The 19,893-nt window shown below is 32.9% G+C and overlaps 2 protein-coding genes across 3 annotated transcripts; both read left to right on the top strand.

Moving 5' to 3' along the window:
* The first annotated feature begins 2,401 nt into the window (after positions 1 to 2,401).
* LOC130014443 (uncharacterized) lies at positions 2,402 to 5,955 on the top strand. Its single transcript, XM_050359297.2, has 13 exons — positions 2,402 to 2,626; positions 2,719 to 2,795; positions 2,913 to 2,993; positions 3,160 to 3,285; positions 3,377 to 3,463; positions 3,606 to 3,659; positions 3,777 to 3,867; positions 3,949 to 4,019; positions 4,109 to 4,178; positions 4,556 to 4,608; positions 4,939 to 5,032; positions 5,297 to 5,394; positions 5,601 to 5,955. Exons 1-13 carry the CDS (start codon positions 2,548 to 2,550, stop codon positions 5,685 to 5,687), a joined length of 1,068 nt encoding a protein of 355 aa, XP_050215254.1. The 5' UTR covers positions 2,402 to 2,547; the 3' UTR covers positions 5,688 to 5,955.
* Positions 5,956 to 6,943: 988 nt separating this feature from the next.
* LOC126666280 (uncharacterized) lies at positions 6,944 to 18,747 on the top strand. Of its 2 annotated transcripts, XR_008789609.1 has the most exons (16): positions 6,944 to 7,204; positions 7,302 to 7,387; positions 9,083 to 9,112; positions 9,313 to 9,393; positions 9,504 to 9,629; positions 9,712 to 9,798; positions 10,005 to 10,058; positions 10,217 to 10,307; positions 10,389 to 10,459; positions 10,536 to 10,605; positions 10,942 to 10,994; positions 11,343 to 11,436; positions 11,848 to 11,945; positions 12,429 to 12,506; positions 16,942 to 17,646; positions 18,236 to 18,747. XR_008789609.1 is itself a non-coding variant. In XM_050359294.2 (14 exons), the coding sequence occupies exons 1-14, from the start codon at positions 7,126 to 7,128 to the stop codon at positions 12,510 to 12,512; spliced, it is 1,104 nt and encodes a 367-aa protein (XP_050215251.1). In that variant the 5' UTR covers positions 6,945 to 7,125; the 3' UTR covers positions 12,513 to 12,692. The 2 variants fall into 2 exon arrangements, 1 of the variants encoding a protein (XP_050215251.1); XM_050359294.2 differs by lacking the exons at positions 16,942 to 17,646; positions 18,236 to 18,747 and having other exon boundaries at positions 6,945 to 7,204; positions 12,429 to 12,692.
* Positions 18,748 to 19,893: the final 1,146 nt, after the last annotated feature.

Raw genomic sequence — 19,893 nt, forward strand, 5'->3', positions numbered from 1 at the left:
TTATATATTTATTGATCATATAATTTTTTTTGATGTTGACGGATGAATAGCTAAGTACAATAAATTTATAGAAAAAAAAAATTAGATAAATATTTGTTTACATATTAGTATTTTGATGTTGACTAATTTAATTCATATTTAACCGGTTTAAAAACCACATTGGCTTTTATATTAAATCGATCATAAACAAAAAAAAAAGATAATTTTTTTATCTATGCTAAATAAGTATTGGCTAATGACAGTATTTAAAATTATAATTTAAAAAATAAAATATATATTGAATTTATATAATTGATTATAAAATATTTATAATATAAACTATCATCTATATCTTAAATATAAAAGGAAAAGGGACAAATACGCCCTTATGGCATATAGTGGAAAACAACTAAACTCTTAATGAATTTTTGAGAACAAAGGATCAATTCACCCCCTCAACTTGGCACGAAATATCAAATAAGTTATTTTCGCCGCTTTTGGTACAAACAGACCCAAAAGTTGCGTTTTTAGCTCAAAAAACCCCTCCCCCACTCTCACTCATGCAAGTGAGATGCACTCTCTGTGAAAATAATAAAAACACCCTCAATATTTTACTCATCTCTTAAATTAATTTTTAATAATTTTAATTTTTCAATTATCTTTTAATTTTAAAAAGTTAATAATTAATTTATTTTTTAATAAAAAAAGAAGGAATCTTTTTTTCCTTTTTTCCCTCCTTCTTCTTCCTCCCTTTTCTTCCCTTCTTCTCTTTCTTCCATTTTCCGACCACTATCCGCCGCCGCCAACTACCCCCCTCAGTTTCTTCCTCCTCAGGCGAGGAGCTGCTGCTCCTCGCCTGAGGAGCGGCAGATCTGCTCATAGAGCAGATCTTCCCGTATCTCAGGCGAGGAGCAGAGCTCCTCGCCTGAGATCGTATTTCAGGCGAGGAGCTGTGCTCCTCGCCTGAATCGAGGAGCAGTAGCTCCTCGTTTCAACGAGGAGCTGCTGCTCCTCGTTGCTCCTCCAACGTGGAGGAGCTGCTGAGGAGCAGATCTGCTCCTTAGGAGCAGATCGGTTCCTCCAAACATGGAGGAGCAGATCTGCTCCTCAGGAGTGCTGCTCCTCAGGCGAGGAGCAGCGGCTCCTCGCCTGAGGAGCGGTTTGCGGTGGAATGGGATTGGGGCGGCGGGTTTCGGGCGCAGTTTCCGGCGGGTTGTAGGGGTGGTTTCCGGCGGGTTAGATTTGAGTGTTTAATTAAAATAATTATACTAATTAGATTTAGTTAAGATTTTAATTGTGTCTAATTAAAATTTTAGTTGTGATTAATTAAGATTAATTAATATAATTAGTAATCTCACTCTCTTTTTAGAGAATGTTTGTGTCAGAGGGGCTGAATTGAGCTAAAAACGCAACTTTTGGGTTGATTTGTACAAAAAACGACGAAAATCACTCTTTTGATATTTCGTGTCAAGTTGAGGGGGTGAATTGATCCTTTGTTCGAATTTTTGATCTCAAAAAAATCCTTATATTTTAAAATTAGCTCAACTGTCGTGTCAAAAAAATGTCCAATACCTTGGGTTTAAATCTGGGTAGAAGCAAAAAGTGGAAAACTCTGAAGATTTATAGATAATTTTTTATTATATGTGGAACAAAAATAGCTAATTTTTTATTCAAATTTAAAGTAAAGCGTCAGAGAATATTACTATTACATGTAAAGTAAAAGAGTATGTTAATCAAATTTCTATAATTTGACAATAAAAGAGATATTAAATTGTAGCTAATTTTATAAATTATTTTTTTGGAAATTTTACTATTTTAAACCAAGCAATCCTGAAATATAACAATTTGATATTCTATACTTTGCTTTAGCTTGGAAATTATAGTTCAAAATTAGAAAAATGCGTGGATGGAAATTTTAGTTTGGTTGTGATATGAAACTTATTTGACAAAATCCTTTCCTTCAGCTTACCTTTTGCTTTTAAGGTAAGTTGTGTAGAAACAAAACTCTCACTCTCTTTTAACGATTTTGCAAATCCGTAAAGTTTATCACTTAGGCAAAATATCTTAAAAACATCCATTTTTTTAACTCCTTTTTAATTATATTTTTATTTTATAAAATAGTCAATTTTATCTAAATTTTTATTTTTAATTTTTAATTAATGAAGTTAATGGATTATAAAATAAATTAATATATACAAGGTATTTCCATGATTCTATATGAGATTGCAATTTTAACTATTTTTTTTGTACCTTGTGTTATAATTAAATTAAAAGTGTCATTTTTATTTTTTTACCTATACTTTAAATAATCACTGTAAATATTATAAGAAAAAAATAAAGTTTCATATGTATGTATAATATCGACAATATCAAGGCCGAAAGTAATTAGGCCTAAAACTAATAAAGTGCACCGCCGATAATTGGACCGCGTGTCATCACCAGATTTTCATTTCGTATGAAGACTAAACTCTGGTAACTGGAAGCATGAAAAAAATAGTAGCAGAAGCAGCAGTTACCGAAACTAAAACTAACCGAACAATCTGCTGCTAATTCTTGTAAACTGGTGAAATGGAAAACGAATCATTGAATCCTGATAACGTACGAGCGGACTTCATTAAAGTCCTTTGTAGCAGACGATCCGCCAAAGGCAGAGTTCTAACCTCAAATTATCACACTGTCCTTCTTATTTGTTTAATTTATAGTTTTTGATGGTTCCGTAACTTTGTTTTGGAGTGACAGTTCCGTTATCAGTTGAAGAAGGAAAACCTGTCGTGAATCCTTTATATCAGGGTCATGGACCTCCGCCTCCAACCGAGGTTTTTTCATTGTTTTTGTTTTCATGTGGAATATTTCTGGTTCATCAATTCATTTGCAGGATTTCATCTTCAAACAAGTTCTCAAGACTAGTGAACGTTTGGTTTTCCGTTTGCCAGGCGATGGAGCATTGTCCCAAGGCAGAGTTGAAGGATTTTAAAAGTTTACTTGAAGAGGAGGATCTTTATTTGATTACTGAGGTTAAATTAATTGCTTTCTTCATTATATATTCTCATACTTCTATTCCAGGAATTTGAAAAGGCAAATGAGTTTGTAGGTTAAGATTAAATTGCCTATTTAAAATTGGGAGTTCTATTGTTGTTATGATGTGATGAATAAAGAGTAGTTAATTTACTAATTTAATAGGCTGGAGATCAAGGGCGTCTGCCTATGCTGATTCTTAGCTTGAAAGAGAGACATTACAAAAGGCCTGCTGTAGTTTTCTTGCATGGCACACATTTAACCAAAGAATGGCTTCGTCCTATGCTTGAGGTATTGCTACTCTGCTCATGTTGTTCTGTTCTCTTGGATTATGAAATTGAATCACACTGCACTATTGGTAATGGTTCCGGTTTTGCTGCAGGCCTATGCTTCACGCGGATACGTGGCCATTTCAATTGACTGTCGCCACCATGGTGAACGTGCAAGTAGTAAAACCACTTACCAAAAAGTGAGTAAGAGATAAAAGTAGAGTGTTCTTATAGGATTTTGACTAATTATATTTATTCAGCTTTTTTTCTGATACTTATTAGACTAGTTTATCGGCATGTGTACTAAATTTTGACATGCTGTGTTACACTATTCAAATGTAGGCCCTTGTATCGGCATGGAAGAATGGTGACACAATGCCTTTCTTATTTGACACGGTAAAACTACAAAGGAATGACAATTCTTTATATTTAGAATCCGATAAAATGGTCGGGATTTACTTTCTTGATTACTTTATTTCACAAGATGATGATTTTAAATCACGACTATTGCAGGTTTGGGACTTGATAAAACTGGCAGATTATCTCACAGAGAGACAAGATATTGACTCCACCAGGATAGGAATTACCGGCATATCACTAGGAGGTTGGTTGATTTAAATTGAAGAAGATAACTATTAAGATCATCATGTTCAAAAGCAACTGGTGCATTAATGTATTATTGCAGGAATGCTTTCATGGCTTGCTGCTGTTGCTGATACCAGATATGCAGTGACTGTCCCTATATTAGGTGTGCAGGTATATCTAATGGAAGATTAATATGAGCTGAAGAGTTTTTCTAATTGATATTGAATAACTGGCTGATTTTTACACGATGAAAATTGTAGGGATTCCGTTGGGCCATAGACAATGATGAGTGGGGAAGCCGGGTTGACACTATAAGGCCTGTATTTGAAGGTATCATACACAGAAAATCAACTGTGATGACAATCATCTGAAAAGTAACCTAGTTTGCTGCTCTTTTTCATATCCTATGGCTATGGCTAATTCAGTGGTTCTCTTCTGCTCCATTTGTTTCATAGTGAAACAGCATTTCTTATAGGATGTAGAAAGCCTTCAAAATTCAAATATTAAATAATTTCCTTCTTTGATAGATATAACCCGTTCTATGAAAAAATTCACCAAGTTGTTATATACTACAAATGGATGATGGATGAGAAAATTGAGATGCTGTTCAGATAGATGTGAATTTCCATAATGTAGTCTAGCATAAAACTACATGTGGCTTCCTTGCAGCTTCTACTACTCTGACTGGTAAATGTTTATGGTTGCAGAAGCACAAAAAGATTTAGGGAAGAACACAGTTGACAAAGAAGTGGTGGAGAAGGTTAGTTACACATTCAGTTTAGACATGTGACTACATGAATTTTATGTGATTGCTAGATAATGGATTTCAGGGTTTAATGCTTCTTTTACTTTTTTTCTTCTACCGGTCTTGTCATCGGCAACTACGCAAGTTTTCAGTTACACTTTCAAACTACAACACTGAAGCAAACAATATGTTCTTCACTTTCAAATTGTTTATACCGCCGCATATGAAACACGAGTTTGGAGCTCTCATTGATCTCTCTAGTTTTGGCCTCTCTTCAGTAGACTGGTCTAATGGCTGTGTTTTCTGAAATTAGATGTTTGCTAACAGTTTAATATTCCTTGCTAGGTGTGGGATAGGATTGCTCCAGGTCTGGCCTCTAAGTTTGATTTACCTAACACAATTTCCGCCATTGCTCCACGTCCACTGCTTATTCTTAATGGTAAACCACCTCACTTCTTTTCTGGTATCCTTTAAGGCAAGTGTGAAGTGCAAAAAATGTTCAAAATGCATTTGGAAGTAACTCCCAAAGTTTTCTCTGGGTGATTATTTGTATGTTCGAATTGATCTGGATTTATGCAACATTACGTTTAGTTTCTCTTGAAGACTCGATGATGATTTATACACGAATTCTATAGTGACAGTCCCGAGATTTCCGCTTCTAAAAGTTCATTTACGAGTATTTGTCTGAACTTTGCAATTACAGGTGCAGAAGATCCGTATTGCCCGATCGCGGGTTTAGAAATTCCTAAAGAAAGAGCACAGATGGCTTATGAAGAATCCCATAGCCAGGATAAATTCAAGGTATGAATTTGTGGTAGTCCCACAGAAAATTTATTTTTACAAGTTGTTTTTTGATGTCTAGCCAGCATCAATTCATGTCATAGGGATGCACTGATATGCTTCCTATTATCCTGATAATTTTCATAGTTCAATTGGTACATTCTAACATACCATAATATTGATTTGTTTTCATCTTACGTGCATGATATTGCGGTTTTAACATGAAGCTAGTAGCGGAACCTGGGATTGCGCATCTTACGACACCATTCATGGTGAAAGAAGCGGCTGATTGGTTCGACAAGTTCCTCAAGTGATGTTATTTTTTATGTATATTGCCAGTAATGTAAGAGCTCTTGCTTAGAATGTCCCAAGGGGAATGTAAATAAGTGCACATTTTATAGTTCTCTTAATAATGCATTACTCGTCTTAGCATATAATGAGAGGTATTTACAGCCTCTTTTAGAGCAGTTTATGATCACATTGTGTTGATACTTGGTGGCCGGTGGCCCGGTAACAGTATCCAGGCCACGCCTCGCGCTATTTGTACGTTGTGGAGATTATAAATGTATTACACTTTTTGCAGGGAGTGGGACGATGGCATTGCATGATCGTATAGGCGAAGGTTAGTCCCTATAAGGTGAACTCATTGTAGGCGAGCTATCGTATCGGTTTGGACGATCTGATTAGCTTGCTTAAGGTTCATAGATCACATAAGGATGGTTTCATCTATAAAAATTATAATTAAAACGATACAAAAAACAAGCCAAAACTCCATAAAGAGTATGAATTTATTGAAAAAAACTCATAGGTCTAACTTTATTTATGCACACAAAGGTGAAAAGAATGTGATTTTCGGACAAAAAAAAATCACCTCCTAAAAGTTTGGCACAAAAGATCAATCAAGACCAAGTTTATATTTTTGAGAAAAAAAACACCATTAACTTGACATTTTAACTCATTTTACTCCTCCAAAATGATGTGTGAAACAATGATTGGAGCATTTATAAAAATTGGAGCTAACATGACATAATATTACTAAAAAGGGTAAAACAAAATAACATACCAAATTTAGAGTGTTTTTTTTAAAAGATATAAACTTGATCTTAATTGTTCTACTGTCAATAATTGTAATTATTTTTATAAATGTCAGCTTTAAAATTGCATTTGTTTTATACATTTAAATATCTTTAAAGTAGTTAAATTCTAGACAAAAACAATTAAACATAATAAATTTTAGAAATTAACTTTTATTTAATTAAATTATTTTATTTTTAATTATAGAATTGTATGTCATATTTTTTTGAGTAATATTATATAATCATCCTTTTTAAACCACATTTTTTAACCCACATGATGTAACATTAAAAAAGTGGATTAATTAAAAAATTGGTATTTGAAATATGTATTTTTGGAGAGTAATTGAACGAATTAAATGCTGACATGTAAAATCCAAGAGGTATAAAATGGTGGGTTAAATAACATTTTTTATTTTTTTAACTTAATAATGGCTAAGTATTTAAATTAAAAAATCTAAATTAAATCTATTGAACCGATTGAACTGGAGCTTTTTATTAAATTAAAGCCTGGGTTGATCCCGTTCCGGTTCTAAAAACATGGGAGCAAACTAATAAAAAAGGTAAATAACCCTAAATACCTGTTACCGCCAAGTTCTCATTTCCTGTAAAGACTGAACTCCGGTAACTGAACCCCAAGAAAGTGACAATCAGCTGCAAATTCTGGTAAATTGGTGGAATGGAAAACGAATCATTGAATCCCGATAAGATACGAGCGGACTTCATTAAAGTGCTTCATAGCAGACGATCTGCTCAAGGTTCTAACTTCTAATTACCAGAATGTCCTTCGTTTCTTCTTATTTTGTTTTAATTTTTAGTTTTTGATGGTTGGGTAATCTTTATTTGGAGTGACAGTTCCATTATCAGTTGAAGAAGGAAAGGGTGTTGCCAATCCTTTATTTCAGGGTAATGGACCTCTACCTCCAAGGACTCATACCCAGGTTTTCTCCTTCAATTTTGTGCATTGCCTTTTTTTTTTAAATAAATATTTTATTTCGTGAGTAATATAATTTTAGTTTATTAAAATAGAGAGGCTATTTCGCATCTTGAATTTATAACACTAGGCTAAATAATTAATTTGTTATTTTATTTTTATAAATTAATCTGATATTTTTATTTAAAAATATAATAATTTAAAATATTTATAATCTATATTTTTAATAAAGTAGAATATCTTGCTTTTAACTTGTTATTTCTTAAAAAATAAAATTACATTTTTTAATATTTGAATTCTATAAGTATGATAAAGGAAAGGAAATGGGCTCACTTCCCCCCGCTCCTCTTTAGAGTTGGTGTTGGGTGTGGGATGGATATTGAATTGGCTAAAAAATATAATCATAATTTAAAACTTATCTGAGAAAATCCATATTTGAGCAAGTATAAATTTATTTTGGTTAACACCTTAAAATTCGGAACAAACTTGAATAAGCCTCGCACGTTTTTAAATCACGTTTGAACTATTAACCCACTATCTCCTACCTTGATATTTTTGCATATACAATTATATTGAACCTACTTGTATATATGTCTACTTACATTATCTTGTTAACCACGTTTTACTCCACTACCATTTTATTTAAACTTTAAAATGATTTTTTACTAGATTAATGGATATACGAAAATCGTATCAAATATTGAAACACTGCTGCTTCTACTCCTACTTTTGTTTAAGTAGAGGGTCTTGTTGTATCTTGTAGAGGGTCTTGTTGTATCTTGGGGTATATGCTAACACGGAGAATTGTACTTTAGGGCAGTGAAACATTTCACGCCTCAAGCTTACAAATACACTATGTTTTTCGATTTTGACAACAAATTTGTCTATTACATGAAAGGTTGAAGTTTTTTAGTAGTTTCTCTTTTGCACCGTTTGGATTGAGGGATTCTTAAGAGACAGAATCTATGGATTCTGCACTTACCATGGATTTCACCGAAATTTATCATTTGGTAAAAAAAAATAGGATGAAAATCAATACATTGTAAAAAACCCTCATCCTTCAAAATTTATCATTTAAAATCCCATCTCTTAAGTGAGAAACTTGAAATCCATCATATTTTTTTATGAATGATAGATTGTTTTCAACTTCAATTATCCTGAATATATCCCTGTAAATCATGGATTTTATACACAATCCAAACGGTGTAATGTATAAATCCATGGATTTTATATTCCATGGATTCAGGAAAATCAATAAATTTTATACCTCCAAAGGGTGTCTTAAAGTTTTTACTTTTATAGGAGCATCACCAATCAGAATCTTTCTATTAAAGAGCATGTTAAAAATAAAGATAATTTTAGTCCAATACACTCTTTAATATTAACTCTTTATTTTATTTTTATAAACAATAATATTAAATATTAAGAATGTTAATTTATTATAAGAAAAATATTATGTATTAAAAGAAAAAGTAATCAATTTATTTGGAGAATTTAAATTTTATCCTTGAGAAGGAAAATTCAAATAATAAATAGGCCATTGGATATTTAATTAAAGAGTTTGACATTTTTAAAGACCCTTTGAAGATGCTCTAAATGTTTAAATGAAATAATTAATACTAAAAATATCTAATAATATTTAACTTATTTATAAATCATTAAATTATTTATAGTTATGCCTTTTGTGAATCCTTTGTTTCAGGGAAATCGGCCTCCAAGGACGCATGGCGAGGTTTGTCGCCTTCAATTTCTATATACGCCTTTTTTGTTTGTTTAATATTATTTCATTCTTTTTTTGTTTTTTTCCATGTTCAATTGTTTGTTGAATATTAATAGTTCATTTGCAAATTCTATCAATCATCTACTTTAATAAATGGATTTCATGTTCAAACAAGTTCTGAAGACTAGTGTGTTTGGTTTTCCATTTCGCAGGCGATGGTGCATTGTCCGAAGGCAGAGATAAAGGATTTTAAAAATTTACTTAAAGAGGAGAATCTTTATTTGATTACTGAGGTAAAAAGAATTATATATTATCATACTTCAATTCCAAGAATTTAGAAACGGAGGTTTTGTTATTGTTATGATGTGATGAAGAAAGAGTAGTTAATTTACTAATTATATAGGCTGGAGATCAAGGGCGTCTGCCTATGCTGATTCTTAGCTTGAAAGAGAGAAATTATAAAAGGCCTGCTATAGTTTTCTTGCATCCCACACATTTATGCAAAGAATGGCTTCGCCCTATGCTTGAGGTATTGCTACCCTGCTCATGTTGATTTGTTCACTGTATATGAAATTGCATTGCACTGTTGGTAATGGTTTCGGTTGCTGCAGGCCTATGCTTCACGCGAATACATAGCCATTTCAATTGACTGTCGCTACCATGGTGAACGCGCAAGTAGTAAAACCACTTACCAAGATGTGAGTAAGAGATATAAATGAAGCATTCTTATAGAATTTATTCAGATTTTTTTCTGATACTTATGAGACTAGTTTATCGGCATGCGTATAAAATTTATCTCTATGTAAGCTTTTATGGTCCTGCAGCTTAATACTATTATGAGCTAGGCCAAAGTGACTGCCTGTTAAAGAATGATTTTGACATGTGTTACACTATTCAAATGCAGGCCCTTGTATCGGCATGGAAGAAAGGTGACACAATGCCATTCTTGTTCGACACGGTAATATCTTAGTCATTTGTCTAGTTTATTCTTCCGGTCAACTGAGACTATCAAGAAATGAAAAGTTTTCAGATTTCGAATCCGATAAGACTATCGGGATCTAACTTTATGACTACTGTACTTCACAAGATGGTGATTTCAAATAACGATTATGGCAGGTCTGGGACTTGATAAAACTGGCTGATTACCTCACCCAGAGACAAGATATTGACTCCGCCAGGATAGGAATTACTGGCATATCACTGGGAGGTTGGTTCGTTTAGATTGAAGAAGATAACTATTAAGGTCATCCATGTTGTTAACAACTAGTGCATTAATGTATTATTGCAGGAATGCTTTCATGGCTTGCTGCTGCTGCTGACACCAGATATGCAGTGACTGTCCCTATGTTAGGTGTGCAAGTATGTATAATGTAATAAAAGAGTGTTTCTAATTAAAATTGAATAACTAGCTGATTTTTACGCAATGAAATTGTAGGGATTTCGTTGGGCCATTGACAATGATAAGTGGCAAACTCGGGTTGACACTTTAAGGCCTTTATTTGAAGGTAATACAGAAAATCAGTTGTGATGAGAAGCACCTGAAAACAATCCAATGGCTATTTTAGTGGTTCTCTTCTGCTCCATTTGTTTCATTGTGAAATAGCATTTCTTATAGGATGTAGAAATCCTTCAAAATTCAAATATTAAATAATTTTCTTCGTTGATAGATATAACCCATTCTATAAAAAAATTCATCAAGTTGTTATATATTACATATGAATGACGGATGAGAAAATTTAGAGATGCTGTTCAGATATAAATTTCCATTCTGTCTAGTTTAAAACTACGTGGCTTCCCAGCAGCTTCTACTATTCTGACCGGTAAAATATTTTTGGTTGCAGAAGCACAAAAAGATTTGGGGAAGAACGCAATTGACAAAGAAGTGGCGGAAAAGGTTAGTCACAAATTCACTTTAGACACGTGTCCCTGTTGGGATTACTACATAAGTTTTATGTGATTGCTAGTGAGCTATATCATGGATCTCAGGGTTTAATGATCCTTTAATTTTTTTTCCTGCGGGTTTTGTAAAGCATGTTTTCAGTTACGCTTTAGAACTACTGCACTGAAGCAAACAATATGTGGCGTATAAGTGCTCTATTTTCTTCATTATCAAAGTCTTTATATCACCACATATGAAACTTAGCTGTGGAGGCCTCATGGATATGTCTCGTTTTGGCCTCTCTTCATTAGACCTGTGTTTTTGATATTACACATTTACTTACAGTTCTACATTCCTTGCTAGGTGTGGGATAGAATTGCTCCAGGTCTGACCTCCAGCTTTGATTTACCGTACACAATTCCCGCCATTGCACCACGTCCACTGCTTATTCTCAATGGTAAAATACTTCACTTCATTTCTGCTATCCAGAAGGCATGTGCAAAATGAAAAAATATGTTCAAAATGCATATGGAAATATCTGCCAAAATTTTCTATTGGTGATTATTTGGATGTTTAAATTGATCTGGATTTATGTAGCACAAAAATATAAACACTGAACCTGAAAAAGACGAAGTGATATTTTTTTTTACAATAAATTATTAAATATAGTTTCAGAAGCGTTTTGAAAACAGAAACAAAATGGCGAAACCTAGGACTCAATAACTCCAGTGTTGCTCTTGTTAACTTTGTCTATGTTGATTGTCATCTACTATGGTATATAATGACATGCAGCTGTACTGTCGTCCTAAGATTTCCACTTCAAAAGGTTCTTTTATTATGAGTATTTGTTTGAACTTTGCAATTACAGGTGCAGAAGATCCTTATTGCCCGATTGCGGGTTTAGAAATTCCTAAATTAAGAGCACAAAAGGCATATGAAGAATCCCGTAGCCAGGATAAATTCAAGGTATGATTTTGTGGTGATCCTAGATTCTTTTTACAAAATTGGATTTTTACAAATTGTTTTGGATGTCCGTAGAGTTTGAACAAAACAAACAAACCTGAATAATCAAACGAACCAATAAATTTGGTTTTGTTTGGTTTCGATTTTGGATATAAAAAAAATTCAACTAAATTTTAGTGTAAATCAAGCCAAACAAAAATTTCAACTGAACTGGTTCAGTTTGGTTTGAGTAAATTGTAACGTTTTAATCTGGTTTAGTTTGATTTGAACCGACTGCACACCTGCCTCTGTTATTTGGGAACATATAATTGTCGGTATCACAAGCTGAAAGCCAGCAGCAAATCATGTTATAAGGATTATTAATTATGGGTCCTATTATGCTGATGACTTTTATAGCTGATTTGGTGCTTTCTAAGTTCTAACATTGCAGAATATTATCAATTTGTTTTCATTTTACGTGCATGATTTTGCGATTGTAACATGAAGCTAATCGCGGAACCTGGGATTGGGCATCTGATGACACCATTTATGGTGAAAGAAGCGGCTGATTGGTTCGACAAGTTCCTTTAGGGTGCGTTTGGATAAGGGTGGATTTGGCTTTGAGCCAAATCCTCTGTTTGGATTGTAATATTTGTTGGTTTTGGATTTGAGTCAAATCCAAGTTAGTTTTAACACAGAAAGTTGAGGATTTGAAATAACTCCTATAATCTCATTATCTTTATTATTATAAAAATTAACCGATTGAATTAATTCAGTCGAAAATCGACTATAACCCGATTCGAAAAGAGAAAAAAAATGAAAATTTCGGCAAATATTTTTTTGAAATTTTTTTTTTTCGGAAAAAATTTTCTAGAGAAAGAGCACGTTTCTCCTTTTCCGAGATACCCGCCTTCGCTGTTCGACAGTAATTTTTTTCGGAATTTTGTTTCTGAATGATTAGGTTCCTCCTCTTTCGAGGTACATGCGGCCGCCGTCTGACAAAATTTTTTTCCGAATTTTTTTTCTAAAGGATTAGGTTCCTCCTCTTCCAAGGTAACCGCTGCCGGCGTTTGACGGAAATTTTTTTCCTACAATTTTTTCCGATTTTTTTAATCCACATTTTTTCTGAAATTTTGTCTAGAGGATCAGACTCCTCCTCTTCCGAGGTACTGGTTGTCGGCATTCGACCGAAATTTTGTCCAGAGGATCAGACAACTCCTCTTCCGAGGTACTGGCTGTCGGCGTTCGACCGAGGTCAGACTCCTCTTTTGAGGTACCCGCTGTCAGCATTCGATCAAATTTTTTTTTCGGCAATTTTTTTTGAATTTTTTTTAAGCCACATATGTTTTTTGAAAATTAATTTCCGAATTTTTTTCAGAAGGATTAGGTTCCTCCTCTTCCGAGGTAACCGCTGTCGGCGTTTGACGAAAATTTTTTTCCGACAATTTTTTTTCCGATTTTTTTAATCCACACATTTTTTCCGAAATTTTGTCCAGAGGATCAGTGTCACGACCCAAATTATTGAGCCGAGACCGGCGCTAGGGAATGGGAGTGGTAGCTCCGAAACCCGTAGCAAGCCTAAAACCACTCTAATTTTTTTTCGCGGAAACGCAAACAGAACTATCCTGTAGACATATAATAAGAAAGACACGTTTACAATCATAACATAACATCATATATAAACACATCATCGATACAATCATAGTGGGCATTTCACTTCCGTAACTGGTACGTACTAGCCCATCTATCGATCAATACAAAAACTGACAACCAAAAGATGTCACATCAAACGAACATTAAACACGTACACAACCTATAAGACCTAACTATACTAGGCTAAGACTCGTCACACGTATACTACTGCAGCACCAAGGGGTCTTGTACCCAGCACACCAAAGACGGTTTGTCTGATCCGACTCTATACACCTGGAAAACATCAATGTGAGGGGTCAGTATTTGGGGAAATACTGAGTGAGAAAACACATTACTAGGGTATTAGAGAAAATAACATCGCATTTAAAACAAAACACACATATTATACTTCAAGCATTTGATCCGATCGAAACCCTAATATCTTAGTATGCATAATGAACATTATCACAACATCTAACGATCGATCGATATGAGTCCGGGATAATTCAACCAGTCAACTCGCAGATACAAGCCCCGGGATAGTTCAACCAAGTAGGCCTTGTATCGCATGCACGAACAAGTACGATAACCAATCAATGCAATCTCTATCTATGACTTACCCGGACGCTGGTGATCACACAGCCTATTGACACCCAATAGGTAGCTTGTTTCCCCCGGATCATATACTAGTTTTCACAATCTATATATGTTCGATAATACGATGTACAAATTCATTTCTATCGATAAAATACTATAGCATGCGATGTAGTTTAATATTATATTTATAATATAAAAACTATCTATTGCGTAATAATACTCAAAGTAAAGTTTAACTCACAATGATCGCTATTCCTTATATCCAAACGTAAGCTCCACACGTCATTCACTCTTTTAACTATTCCAGCTCGTCGATCTCGTACCTCGTCGATGTATCCTTTTCCTATTCAAATCATACGTACGTTTAATTCATAAACGTAAACTTAATACTAAAACTCTAAGTTATAAACTTAGGTCAAAACGATCGTATTCCCAATACGACTCTTAGCTTTGGTCGTGTTCTGACACTTAGTCGAGATACTTGTTATATCTCTTTTTAATTAATCGGAGTCCTTAATCGTTTTTAGGATCTAATATTGAAAATATCAAAATCCCATTTCTTTATGGCTAAAAGTCCATTTTAGCCCCTCGGGCAAAAAGTCCATTTTAGTCCCTCGCACACCACCACAGGCGTGCGTTCGCACACCATGGGTGTGCGATCGCACACCACGTGCGATCTGCACGCAGCCCCCGGAAACAGCGTTTCCGGCTTCCCGTCGTGCTATCTTCCGCCATACACGTATAAAACCTCATTTCCTTCAAAACCCGCAACTTCGTTTTTTCCAAAAACGTTAAAAACGATCCAAAATCATTAAATTCCTAATTATAATCAAAACGGCTATATACTCGAATTTTCCACCAAATTCTCAGATTATTACCTTAAAACGATGCTTGATATCGATAGAGAATTCGATTCTGAAGAAATTGCCGCTTGAACTCGATTCGGACGAGAAACGGCGAAACCGCGGCGGATCGTAATCGATCGCCATTTTTCCCTTCACTGAAGCCTTTCCTTCGCTTGCCTTCTTTCATTCTCTGGAATCATCTGATTCCTTTCTTTCTTTTATATATATGTTGGCTAATTAGCCACTTTGATCCTTCATTTCTTTAACTTAAACCAATTCTCTTTTAAACTTTCTAATTTAACCAAACGGTTAAATTATCCTTTTAACTCGATTATCTACGTATTATTTATATCCCAATAAATAATACTACTCCAAAAATAATTATTTCCGTCGATAATCTTCCAATTTCTATTCTCGAGGCTAAATTGGCTAATTTGCACTTTGGTCCTTGAACTCTTCAAAATTGACAATTTAGCCCAAAATGAATCCGCGTCCAAATTTTAAAAGGTCTCCGATTGACCTGAAACTTTTACCACCAATACTATAAAACATTTCGCGGACCGTGGCGAAATAATTCCATTTTCAGACTTAACTGGTTAAATTACCACTTTAGTCCCTGAACTCTAGTTTGTGACTTTTCTTGACATTTTTCCTTATTTTCTTATTCCATAAACAATTACGTCCTACTCCATATTATCCTTTTCTTTAATATCCAAAATCTTTATCTCTGCAACTCCAGTCCTTCTCTGCCGGACACGTTGCACTAAACGACACCTGAACTTACGGGGTATTACAATCAGACTCCTCCTCTTCCGAGGTACTGGCTGTCGGCGTTCGACCGAGATTTTTTTTCGGTAATTTTTTTCGAATTTTTTTAATCCACGTATATTTTTTGAAAATTAATTTCCAAATTTTTTTTCCGAAGGATCAGGCTCTTCATCTTCCGAGGTACCCGCTATGCCCGCAACACAAAAAAAAATTCCGATAAATTTTTTTTTTCTGAATTTTTTTCTAGAGGATCAGGTTCCTCTTTTGAGGTACTTGCAGCCGCAATCCGACTGAAATTTTTTTCTGAAAATTTTTATTCAAAAAAATTTCCCGGGGGATCTGGCTCCTCTTTCGAGATACCCCATGCAGCCGTTAGACGAAATTTGTTTTCTGAGTAGGAGATTCTAAGATGCCCACCGCCACCCCCCCGTAAATTTTTTATTTTTATAATTTTTTCTAAAAAAAGAATTCCAAATTTTTTGAAAAAACAAAATCTGTTAGAGGGCTGTGGCGGATACCTAAAAAGAGGAGCAGGTCCCTCCTGAGAATTTTTTTTTTTATCGGAGGGCGGCGGCAAATACCTCTGAAGAGGAGGAGCTAGCAAGCTCCTTTTTCGTGAAAACAAAGTTTGGAAATTTTATTTTGTAAAATTTTAAAAATTTATTCGGATTAATTTTAAAAAATATTTAAAAATAATTTAATAAAATTGGAAAATTTTTGTTTTGAAAAATTATTTCTTTCAAAATTTCGGTTTGGTTTTATTTTAAAAGAACGAAATATAATTGTTCAGATAAATATAATTTTATAAAAATTTTGTTTTTCGGTTCGATTTTGAACATAAAAAATTTAGTTAAATTATAATATAAACCAAACCAAAAAAATTAACCGGTGCAATATTTTTAAAAAAAATTATTACTTTTAAAGTTTTGATTCTTTTTTATTTAAAAAAAAAGTTTGGTTCGATGTAAAAAAAGATACATTTTTTGAATTATTATTTAAAAAATAGATTTTTTTTTAAAAAATAGAAAACTTAAAATTAATTATTATATATATTAAGAGTTCAAATTTTTTTGTTCATCCAAATAATGGATTTGAAATTCATGAATTTGAAATGTAGAATTTGAAATGTAAAATTTGAAATTCAAATTCTAAATTCAAATCCATGTATCCAAACACACTTTTAAGAACTATAAAATGTCCATTAATTTATAGTTCTCTAAATAATGTAATCGGGAGCGGCTCCCTTTAAATTTTTAAATTTTAAATTTCTAATTTTTCTTCATTATATTGTTGGATTTACATCTAGGTCCATACATCAAACTAAACTATCAATCTGATCTGGATTAACCCAAAACTTATTTTAATTTGGTGATTTTTGTGTAAAGTGTGGTTTTTGAGTTTGTTTTAGGGTTAAGCACACAAATAACCCAAATGGTCCCCTTTCTTTCATAAATACATCAGCTAATAAATAAATGCAAAAATCTCTCACAATAAAAAAATAGTTTTCATAAATACATAAAATCACCAAACATAGAGGTTTTCATTAAAAATAGGACAAAATTACCCTTCTTTAAGAATCCACATTTACAAGATTTGTAAATATCGCTGGCTTCATCATCTCATTCAAGAGGCGGCGAGAATCTTCTAGAAACGGCAACGACGATCTCCTAGAAGTGGCAGCGGCGATCTCCATTCCTCTGCTCCACTATCCTTCCTTTCTCTGCTCCGATGTCCTTCGCTCCTCTACTCTATTGTCCTTTGTTCCGCCGTTCCGCCAAACCTTTGTCCATCCACTTCGTCGTTCCACTGCTCCTCCGTTCTATCGTTTTTCATCAATGTTGGTGCTGGCATCGTTGGTGCCTCTCGCTCACACTATCAGAAAGGTAATAATAACTCATTTTTTTATTATTTTTCATATTTCTTTTCATTTTGTTTTAACTTTTGCTTTAGCCTGTAGATTCAACATATTTTTTATTGGCATTTATGATCTAGTAAGCTTTTGTTTGAAAGAATGAATCTTTGCCAATCCTTTTGAATTCTTAATGCATTTTAAATTTCTTAGTAGTTATCAATGTTGATACAATTTGTGATCTGAGTTAACTCTAATTTTTGATAAATTTTTTGTTGTTGACTAACATTGTAAAAAGACATTTAGAATTATACAGGTTAAATGATGTGTATATGTCCTTGTTGTTTATTGCGAGAATAGTCTAAGCTGATTGTTTTCTTGTTGTTTATTGCGAGAATAGTCTAAGCTGATTCTTTTCTTGTTGTATTGGATTTTGCTTATCAGCTAACCTATGTTATATATCTGTATGATTATCTAAGTGTAACATGTATCATCATGGAATTTATTGAATTTGGTGCATCCAAAGGCAATCAGGTGGATGGTAAAACTTTAATTGGCTTATTGTGGTATTATCACATTATACTTGTAGGACTAAATTGTTTGCTTGTGGCGGTCTGTCTTAGGAAGGAAGCTTGTTGAAATGCATAAAGCTGGAAAATTTCAAAAAGGTTTTGGATTTGATGTTGAAAATACAATTGGCTGGTGGAAATTTTTAGGTACTATCATTCCTATCATTGTTTGGCATGTTATTAATGGAAATTTAAATAACTTGATGCTTAACTTTTTTTTTGAATTTGTTTAGTTCTAATACCTCTATTGGTGATTTTTTTATTGAGTGTGTGAATAAAAAAGTTATACTGGAGCAAAATTCCATGTCAATGAGAAATATTGATCCAGAAGAAGCAAAGTTGTGGTCTCTAATATGCATCAAGACAAGGCTCCCATTCCTGATGGGTTAAACCCCGAGTTTTTATTCAGAAATATTATTTGGTTATACCATATAATAACTCTGTAGCATTTCAAGATGGATTCCATTCCAATCTTGATTATGGCATACTGCCATGTATATTCAATGTGAATATTGAGAATCAACTCTTGTTGGTTGTGTTATTGATTTTTAAAATATTGGATTACATGTTTTGGTTCATGTTCTCTGTTTCGTCAAAAATAATAAATCATCTGGTTGATTTTCGGTTGATTTTTGGTTGATATTTAATTTATCTTTAATTGGCATTTGATTAATCTTTAGTTGATATTTGTTTGTTTAATCTTTAATTGACATTTAGTTAATCTATAAACACAAAAAAATTCAAATGTACTAAAAATTAATATAATATTTTAAACATAAAATATATGGTTAATCTTCGGTTGACATTTAGTTGATCTTCGGTTGAATTTGGTTGATCTTTAAAATTGGTAAATTTATATAATAATAGTTTTAACAAATTAAAGTGAATTCGTCAAAACAATAGAAATCGTCACTTGTCAATATTAAGAAGTGAAAAAAATGATAATAATAGTTTTAACAAATTAAAGTGAATTCGTCAAAACAATAGAAATCGTCACTTGTCAATATTAAAAAGTGAAAAAAATGATAATAATAGTTTAAAAATGTGTTGTGAGAAAAGTTTTGGATTCGAATCTCACTAAGAGTAAAATTATTTCTTATTTAATTTTTTTAATATTTTACCACAACTGTTGACCGGACGTCGCGGTTGATATTTTACATGTAGACATTAAATTTAAATGAAATTGGTAAGAAATTTCAATAACTAATATTTTAATAAATAAATTTCGTTAAAGACAATAAAAATATTTGGTTGATCGTCGGTAGATATTAAGTTGACATTTAGTTGATTTACGGTTGACATTTAGTTGATTTATAGTTGACATTTAATTGATCTTTACAAAGTGGTAAAATTTTAAAATAACGGCTTCAACAAATTTAAGCGAACTCGTCAAAACAGTAAAAATCGTCACTTGTCAACATTAAGAAATGAAAAAAATAGATAATAATAGTTTTAAAATGTGTCGCGGAAGAATTTTTGAATTCGAATCCCACTGAGAGCAAAATGATATTTTATTTTATTTTTTTTAAGTATTTTATCACAAATGTTGATCGACCACTGCAGATGACATTTTACATGTAGAGATCAAATTTAACTTGATTTTAAATTTATATGTGAGTGATAATAAATTATAATAACTAATATTTAAATAAATAAATTTTGCCAAAGATAATGAAAATATTTGGTTGACATTCGGTTGATTTATGGTTGAC

Source organism: Mercurialis annua, linkage group LG1-X (assembly GCF_937616625.2).
Source record: "Mercurialis annua linkage group LG1-X, ddMerAnnu1.2, whole genome shotgun sequence".
Taxonomy (NCBI): Eukaryota; Viridiplantae; Streptophyta; class Magnoliopsida; order Malpighiales; family Euphorbiaceae; genus Mercurialis; species Mercurialis annua.

Bases quoted from the DNA above. Each gene is read 5' to 3' on its own strand.
- LOC130014443 (XM_050359297.2), top strand. From the start codon at position 2,548: ATGGAAAACGAATCATTGAATCCTGATAACGTACGAGCGGACTTCATT. The intron at 4,609-4,938 runs GTTAGTTACACA...ATTCCTTGCTAG, and splicing joins ACAAAGAAGTGGTGGAGAAG to GTGTGGGATAGGATTGCTCC. The intron at 5,395-5,600 runs GTATGAATTTGT...TTTAACATGAAG, and splicing joins ATAGCCAGGATAAATTCAAG to CTAGTAGCGGAACCTGGGAT.
- LOC126666280 (XM_050359294.2), top strand. From the start codon at position 7,126: ATGGAAAACGAATCATTGAATCCCGATAAGATACGAGCGGACTTCATT. The intron at 7,205-7,301 runs GTTCTAACTTCT...TTGGAGTGACAG, and splicing joins TAGCAGACGATCTGCTCAAG to TTCCATTATCAGTTGAAGAA. The intron at 10,460-10,535 runs GTATGTATAATG...ATGAAATTGTAG, and splicing joins TCCCTATGTTAGGTGTGCAA to GGATTTCGTTGGGCCATTGA.